This window comes from Monopterus albus, unplaced genomic scaffold, assembly GCF_001952655.1.
Source record: "Monopterus albus unplaced genomic scaffold, M_albus_1.0 scaffold6.1, whole genome shotgun sequence".
Lineage (NCBI taxonomy): Eukaryota > Metazoa > Chordata > Actinopteri > Synbranchiformes > Synbranchidae > Monopterus > Monopterus albus.
The window spans coordinates 1,416,060-1,424,708 of record NW_018127886.1 but is presented as its reverse complement, the minus strand read 5'-3'; the positions used below and the strand labels follow the sequence as shown (position 1 = coordinate 1,424,708).

The 8,649-nt window shown below is 41.3% G+C and overlaps 1 protein-coding gene across 1 annotated transcript in view; it reads left to right on the top strand.

Annotated features, from left to right (window-relative positions):
* Positions 1–232: 232 nt before the first annotated feature.
* Positions 233–8,649, top strand: part of LOC109969633 (rho-related GTP-binding protein RhoA-D) — a 20,337-nt gene continuing 11,920 nt past the window's right edge. Inside the window, exon 1 of the mRNA XM_020616663.1 lies at positions 233–406. Coding sequence (XP_020472319.1) covers positions 257–406 — 150 coding nt within the window. The 5' untranslated portion in view covers positions 233–256. The remainder of the gene's footprint in view (positions 407–8,649) is intronic.

Sequence of the window (8,649 nt, the reverse complement as noted above, 5' to 3'; positions counted from 1 at the left end):
GAAACTGAGAAATCTGATTGAAACATATGTATGTAGGTAGATTTGTAAGAGCAGAAACAGATTTGAGATATGGAGTTTCTGCAAGCTACATTAAGTTAAATTTAAGACATTTTCATATGAAATGGGATGCAATTTAATTTTTTGTGGCCTTACTGACCACATGATGGAAAACGTGGCCTAGGTTTATTTATTATTAATAGGTTATAAATTCCACCACCACTGGCCGTGCTGAGCCTCCGAGCAGAAGAATTGGGAGATGGCAAAGGTGGGTTTCCGAGGGTACATGAATGCAGCACTGTGGGCGGGTCTACCGAGTATCTGTTTGGCTGCTTTTCGGACCACAGCTCTTTCACGGGAGGAAGAAATACGGAGGTCGTCGGTGTTGGGAAGCACAACCTTGTGGGAGGTAAGAGAATACGTCTTTCTTTTGTTTCTTCTGTTTAACTGAAAAGCTCATTGAATTAAAACCAGCGACTTCGACGTTTAAAGCGAAAGTAGTTAGCTAAATGACCTTTGAGTGGATACCGAGAGAGCGGCAGCTCGGCGAGTTGAAACCAGTTACTTGTATAGAAGTTTTGCAGCGGAGCTACTTCGATGGTTAATAGACATAAAACTAAAACCAAAAGTCCCACACACCTGTGTGTTCTGTCCAGCCGTATCCCGTTGAAGATACGGATTGTATCCTGACACACAAACCCGGCCCGGTATCTTCTCATAATATCTGCTACTTCATTATGTAATTTAATTGTTAGGCGGCGGAGACGGGCAGGGCCGATCTTTACTCACTGAAAAAAGTTGGTCTCCTCTTTCTCTTTGGGAACCGGTTTGGTCAGTAAATGTTGACTCTGTACTTTCGGGTTGTTTTCCCTCTTAATGTGAATTCCTGGAAGGCCAAAAATATCAAATTCTGGGAGAAGTACTGAGTGACATCTTTTTTTTGGTTATGCCGTCCGGAAATGTGTCGTCCTTTTTTGTATTAAGTACACAGTTAAAACTCTTGTCTGTCCCGAGGAAATTCCTCAGTGCGAGTCACCACACCCTTGTTGTGCTCGGCTACTGTAGTGCAGACCCTCATATCTCCTGCCTTGGCATATTCCTCCATATAAATAACGCACTACTGATGTTCAGCGAGAACCAAAGTGAAACCAGCAAAACTCTTCGTAAACCAGTCGGACTACACCCATTTGCGTTTTTACGGTCTCACCCACACACAATTTCTTGCATGGTAGACGCTTATACAGCAGAAGGAATGTATATAATAATACACTGTATCCTCCTGGCTTGACAATCTGTGTGTACATGCTTGCATGAAAATTGTGTTTGTGTGGCTCCTTCTACAGGAGAAAGTATGATGTCACTGTGGCTGAACAGCTGAGTGCTGACCAAGCTGTTTGCAGGTAGTGAGCAGAAGTGGAAGTGTTACCTGGTAGTACACAACACAAGTCGGTGCCAGTGCAGTGCAGGGAAGTGATGTGGAAATCCCCAATCTAGGCCCAGTTCAAAAATAAAAGAAGTAATGTCTGTAGGTGTGATCATAGAATGGTTTTGACTGTCACTGTACCCAGTGATGTTATCCAGGGATGCTCACTCTGAAATGGGTTGTGTCCGGGTTAAAATAGCACTAGTATTAGGGGTATTATTTGCAAATACAATAGTGTAGGCGGTGGCTGGATATATCTCCATGCAGAAAAGAAACAAGTCCACACACAGAAGAATCCTTGCAACCCTGTAATTAGAGAAATCATGAAATTGCGTATCGGATCCAAATACTGAGTAAGGGTGTTTTCACATTAGGTACGATTATTTCATACCTGATTGCTCCCCTCTGCTTTCATATTAGTAACATCGTTCCATGTCCTAGCACACCTGCAGATGTACACAGTCCGATACAGTAGGTGGCAGTACGCACGTAGTTGGTTTGCAGTTCACCAAGAAGATGCAACCACTCCTGTCATCAACTGGGCAACATGTGTTTCTGTTCCATGCGCATGTAAATACTGACAAATCTTCCCATAAATCTCAGGAGTTTTTGTGTGTAGTGTCCAATTGCCTTTGTATGTTTTCATCAGCCTTAATTTCAAGCAGGCATTTTACTTCTTCGTTACTCCACAGAGATCCAGCCATGTGTGTTATCCTCTTAACCGGCGGAGTCGAATAGTTATGGCATCACATAGCAGCCCACTTCCTTGTTTAAGCATGGTTGCGTTCACATCTCCTGTGGGTCGTACTTGAGTAGACATAAATCGTTCTCAAGACCACGTCTTAAAGCAGACTCGGGCTTGATGCCCAAGTCCAGTATGCTTGTGTTCACACTGATCAAAAAGAACCAGACTTTCGGATCAACTGTACTCTGATATGGGCCCGGGGCCCTAATGTGAGACCAACCTAAATGTTTTGGTATCCTGAGCACGTCTCTAGTGCATAAGCAGTAAAGCCCAAACACAAAATATCTCTCTGTGAGTAATGTCACAATAGTGTGGGGCAACTTGAACAAACAATATGCACAAAACCTTTAGCAGTATAAGTATTATTTAGCAACTGGGTCACAGTAGGGCTTCAGCTAGGAACTGGCTGTACATTTATTTAATAATCTTACAATTATTCAGTGACGTAAAAAAAAAAAATCACAGTTCTTTAGAGTCAAATGTAACATCTTCATATGTTTTTATTTTCTCCAATCAACCGTGTAAAACTCACATAATTTACAATGATATAAGCCAAAGAAGAACAGCAAATCCGGACATTGTAGGCAAAAAGTGTTGAAGTTGAATTACTGAGTAAGGGTGACTAAACAGTCAATCAGCTAATGTTTTGCAGTCTCTTCATAGTATGAAATTCCCTCATGGACAAGTGGCTTTAGCTTTAGTGAATAGTAACACAAAGTGAAAATTTGGAATTGAAAATTTGACAATTATCAATAACTCAAATAACCAAAAACTTTAAAATAGCAGGACCTGGTATCTCATATGGGCAGTATGGATATTGTGACGGTAATGCTTTTGTGTCTTGCATATGAGCTCTGATTCTTTTCTTCTTGCTGTATTGAGGTCATCTCTGGAGACAGCTGAATAGCTCAGCAGGTCGGCATAAAGACCTTCCTAGAAAATGCTTCATATCTGCCAGGATCACCAGAGGTGATGTCACTCTGATGCTGTGGCTTGTTTCATTCCACTTAGTACAAACTCTTCCACTGATCTGCTATGAGTGTTTTGCCTCTTATATGTTCCTGAGTTTCAGATATGATGAACATAGAGAGTGCATATATATTATACACACTTAAAAGCAAAGGAGGTCTTGCATGGGGATTACTTAGGTTTTCTATCCTTTGCTAGTCGCATTCTTTGGAAAGCTGCTGGTTTAAGCTATAGGTGCTAATCAGCCACAGTGTTCAGACACAATGCTCTGCAGTATCCTAGCTTAGATTAGTCTGGAGACAAGCAAATCCTCTGGAGGGGGAGTGATCTCTGGGAGAATTTCCTGTTTGGATCTCAGTGCTTGTAGTTTCAGGAAGTCCCTAAAAGGACAATTTACTAAGCTGAGTATTTCTCCTCTGTTACATGAGCAGCAAAACCCTGAGATCTGATAGCTGGTTCCATTTTGGCGCCAGTTCCCAGTCGGCCAAATTCTCTGATTCGTTAAGCTGAGACACTAACAAATGTGTTGTCGACCATTTCCTCACAGTCTGACACCACTGTGCAACTGCAAGTGGACTGTGTGTTGTTGTAGCTTCAACAGGGACCCACAGTGTCAACTCTTCTCTAGACTTATGATCAAACTCATTACCTTAGATCAGTTTAAGAATCTCCAGATTCAACTTTGATTCATGTAGAGCTGCAGAGGTTAATTAATTGATAGTTGATTGACAGAAAATGAATCAGCAACTATGTTTATAATCTTTTTTCCAAGCTAAAATGTTTCAACTTATCGGTTTTTCATTTAATAAAAGAAACAATTGATTAATTGGAAAAAAACTCATCAAATGAATTGATAATGACCATGTTTGTGGCAGCACTAGATATACAGCTAAGAAAAGCAGGGAATCCTCTCATTGAGAGGCTGGAATCAGGGTATTTTGGAATTTAATTACTGGTTTTGCTTGAAAATTGACAAACAATTTTCAAAATATTTAATTAGTTTTTACTCTATTGACTAATCGTTTATAATTGACTCATTGTTTCAGCTCTAAACTAAATGCTAGGTAGAACTGAGGCAATTCAGATTGGGTTTCATTAAAATGCTGCTATCCCTACGCAGCCTTCGCATAACATAGAGGTACGGTGGGTGAGAGAAACTGTGGTGATGTTGGGGGTGGTGACTCCATTCAGACTGCATACATGTGTGTCAGCTTTGGCTTTCATTTGTGCTGCGTATGTGAGTCGGTAAATGAGGAATGCAGCACCCTAAGGATACGCAACATTAGCTCCCTGATGGTGACATCACATTGCAACACAGGAAGAGAGAGACAAAGTGAAGGAGTGAGACGACCAAGTGAGGGAGCTGAAGGAGCAAACAGCAGTCAGCTGCTTCCCTGTGTCCAGTGAAGGCTGTGTGCCTGAGTGCACACGTTTTGTCATCATGTAGCAGCAGGAGCTAAGGACTTATAAAGCAGAAAAGGCTTCATCACTTCTATTCAAACCCTGATTGAGTCAGTTCCATAGCCATTCATTAATTGTTTTTGTACTTTCTGAATATTAATCAGTCTTATTACACTTTAGTGTTTTTTTTTTAAGTTTCTCTATCTGTTGCTACAACACTCATGTACCAGTTTTGACCACCACACCTCTCCATGCTTCCTTCCTTCCATCTGTCTAAATTGTTATTACTTTTTTTTTTTTAAACAACAAACAGACCTTTTCTGTCTATTTGTGGAGGCTCGGGGGTGGATGCAGGGAGACTTCTCTGTAATATTTTTCCTCTTCTGTTCTCTGCTCTGTGCTGAGTTGTGTGCACTGTGATAAATTAGGCTTGGTGAGTCTCAGTGGCTCTGTCCTATTTCAGGCTCCAGCTAGGTTCCCTCACTTTAGCTGCTTGTCTGGCCTGGATCTTGAGCAGCCACTTCTGGTTTGTCCTTGAAAATGTGAGTTTGGCTTCAGCTTCTCTGCAAGAGCATTTTTAATACAATGTCAGGCAAAAAAGGAGGTTCTATTTTGTAAGAAGCGAAAGGAAAAGTCTGAACATAACAGTATTGTCTAGGTGCATCCCAATCAGGTTTTTCTTGAATATGTATACATTTAATTAAAATTCTTTTTAACCTTCATTTTTCATTATATCTGGGCATATTATACCATTGCCTATAAAACCGACAGACTGACTGCTCCCAGAAGTGAAGCAACCGTGACTCAATCACCCCCTGGTGGCTAGTTGCAGTATAGGTCAAATCCTGCCTCCTCCATGTTAGCGGATGGGACATGTGCCAAAGTACAAATCAAATACATTTTTCCCAGAAGCAATTTCTCTTGTTTTTGGTAGCTACTGTCACACTGATATGTGTACAAGCGGTCATTTTTCTGGTTAAGTTAGTTTTTTAATAAGTTATTTGATGGTATAAAAAGGGATGTATGCCAGTTGATTTGACAGCTTTGATTGGTGGTCCAATGCTGTCACTCCACTTCTGTTTGCTACTGTGCAAAGTCTGGTTGCAAAAAAGCAAGATGGCAGCTGCTGTATGCACAATATTTTGGCTTCTGCTTAGTGGAGGGAAGTGGTGAGGCCATGTCTGTTGTATATATGTCTGTGTTATACACATCAGATTCAGGTGGTTCCTGTGTGTTTTCTGTTAAACAGAAAAAAAGAAAAAACTTATCTCTTTGACAATCAAACAAGATGTGCATTTTGCATATTTCCATCTTTGATAATGCTTGAGTCACAGCAGCCCAGCATGGCATCTTGGTAGTCTAGTGCTCTGTGATGTAGACTAATATGTAAGAGGGCTTTTCTGTACTTTGAATGTTGTTGTCAAATATTCTGTCATATCAGTTTATTTTTATGCTGGGTGATAATATAGATGTTGGGTAGAGTGGGCCATGGGTCCATCCTCAGTATTTCAGGAAAGAGATGGAGACCTTGGTGGGGGAGGTGATTATGTGTGTTCAGAAGGAGAAATGGGGGGTTGGGGAGGTGTTGAAAGTTGGTGAGACATTCCTCATAGCTTATGTCCACATTTTACACAGCCAGACAGGGATGAGTGTGAGCACACAGTGACCTGTTATTAATCACTATGTGGAATGTGTTTTGCTGCTTTGATCAGTCAGTTAATATTTGTCACTGTCAAAATTTTGTTCTTTCGTCACCTTCACATGTACAGTGACTTTACTTTTAACAGGAAGTATCTGGCAGAGCTGATATTCATTAGTGGTCAGTTGTAGGTCTGTTGAGCAGCTGGAATCATGTTTCTTATTTAGTAACTTCTGATGGAGATAATATCCTAATAAGGGGAAAAATGCCCCTTTCTCTTTTTTTTCCACACATTACACTTTAATCGGTGAGTTTAGGGAAAGTGGAATGTTTTCTCCCCAAGTTTGTATCCAGACCCCTTTTTTCAGTACAGGACTCCTGTTCTCATATCAAGATTAGGGCACTTTGTCCCCATCTGTTGCTCTGTCAGACTTGATTGGAAGCAGCTTTGATTGAGATGAAGGTTTTCATTAGAGTTCAAGTCCAGACTAGACTTGGCCACTCAGGGGCTGTCAGCTGCTCTGTGGTCTCTCAGGTCATTGTCCTAGCCCCAGTCTGAGGTTGCATGCACCACACATCAGGTTTTCCTTGAGGACTGTTGTCCCCTTCTGACTTGTTTCAAGCTTGACCAGGTTTCATCGTAAGGTTGGTATTCAGGAGGTCAGGTTAAAAACAGCCCTGTGTTTCAATTGTCAGTCAGTCTTTTACTCTTGTAGACTATAAAGCATCAGAAAATGAATGTCACAATTTCCCAGAGCCTAAGTAAATGGTCTTATGCAGCGCCTTTCTATGCTTTTACAGCACACTCAAGTGCTTTCACACAACTGGGGGGTTAGTGTCTTGCTCAAGGACACCTCAACATGTTGACTGGACAAGCCGGGATTCGAACCGCTAATCCTCCGGTTAGGAAACGACCCGCTCTACCTCCTGAGCCACAGCCGCCCCCAAGTAACATCATCATACAGTGTGTTGTATAATAGAGCTGCATGCAGAGAGAGAAATGTAATTGTTGGTGGCAGGATCATTGGACAGCTGCCCAGGCATGAACAAATACTAAAATAAAAATGCAGTCATCACCAGTCAGCCACAGCTAAAAGGTATGGTTCAGCTGAAACTGATAAAGAAGCATTATGCCTTTAAAAATGTTTCAACTAAAGCAGAACAGATTGCATTACTTGCTGCTGTACATGTCATTAGCTGAAACAGCAGTTTAATAGACAGCAGCTCCACACACGTTCCACCCCTCACAACATTGTGGAGTAGTTTTAACAGGTGAACATCAGAACAAACCAAGACAAGACTGAAAATACATTGGGCATTTAAATAATTAAGATGTATTCATCAATAAGTTCCTCGATCGGCCCTACGGCATCCTTAGTTGTGATTGTCAAAATGCTTAATATCATCATGATGCAGTGAGTAAAACATACCTGTTGGGTTTGTACTGTTGAACTCATCAGAACATTCGGCCTTTAGATAAGCTTGATTATCATAAAGACAAGATCATACCTAAACCTTATGGCTCTTCACTGTTGGGCTGCTGCTTTTTCCATTCTGGCAACATTTGCCAGTACTCAGCAATCTAGTTTGATGATTTTCGCTGGTACAAGCCTGCGTACCCTATAAATAATAGGAGTTTTACAGTTTGTACGTTCTTCTAAACAAATGGGTCACTAAGTGGATGGTTGGTGCAAACGCCTTAGGTTTGCTGAGCCATCATCCTTGATAGAATCAGGTTGATACTTGAACATTAAGAGGCTTCTGTCTCAGTCTTATCTCCTCCAGCTCACTGAGTGCATTTCTTGCTTTGGTTACCTCCTACCAGATCTAATGAACAAGATGGGTTAATGTGTTACTACGCTAGGTGCAGCTCAAAGCCTGCCAGGGAGAGGTGATGGAGAAATACATGTCTGTGCCTCTTGCTAAGAATGAGAACTTTGCCCTTTGCTACCCCACACAGGGACAAACATTATAGTCTCAACACTGAGATTTATGCGGCTGTATTGCCATGTGACTAGCTTAGACTACATCTCTGTCTAGATAATTCATTCCTGGTACTATGAGAAATTTCATTACGACACAGTGTAATTTGAGTGTATTTTAACATTTTTCTTCTCCTTTAAAAAAGATTTTTTGCCAACGTCAACTGAAACCTGTTTACCACAAAGTAAAATCTGGGGCACACTTGACTATCAAATCAAACTTTATTTGTATAGCACCAAATCACAACAAAAGTCATCTCAGGACACTTTACAAAGTAAGGCCTAGACCTTACTGTTATCAATATTATTACATAGGGAAAACCCAACAAATCCTCCTTGAGCAAGCACTTGGCGACAGTGGGGAGGAAAAACTCCCTTTAACGGAAGAAACCTCCGACAGACCCCGGCTCTTGGTGGGCGGCCTTCTGCCTCGACCGGTTGGGGTGAGTGGATAGAGGAGAGACAAAAGAAGAAAAGCAACAAGACACAACAA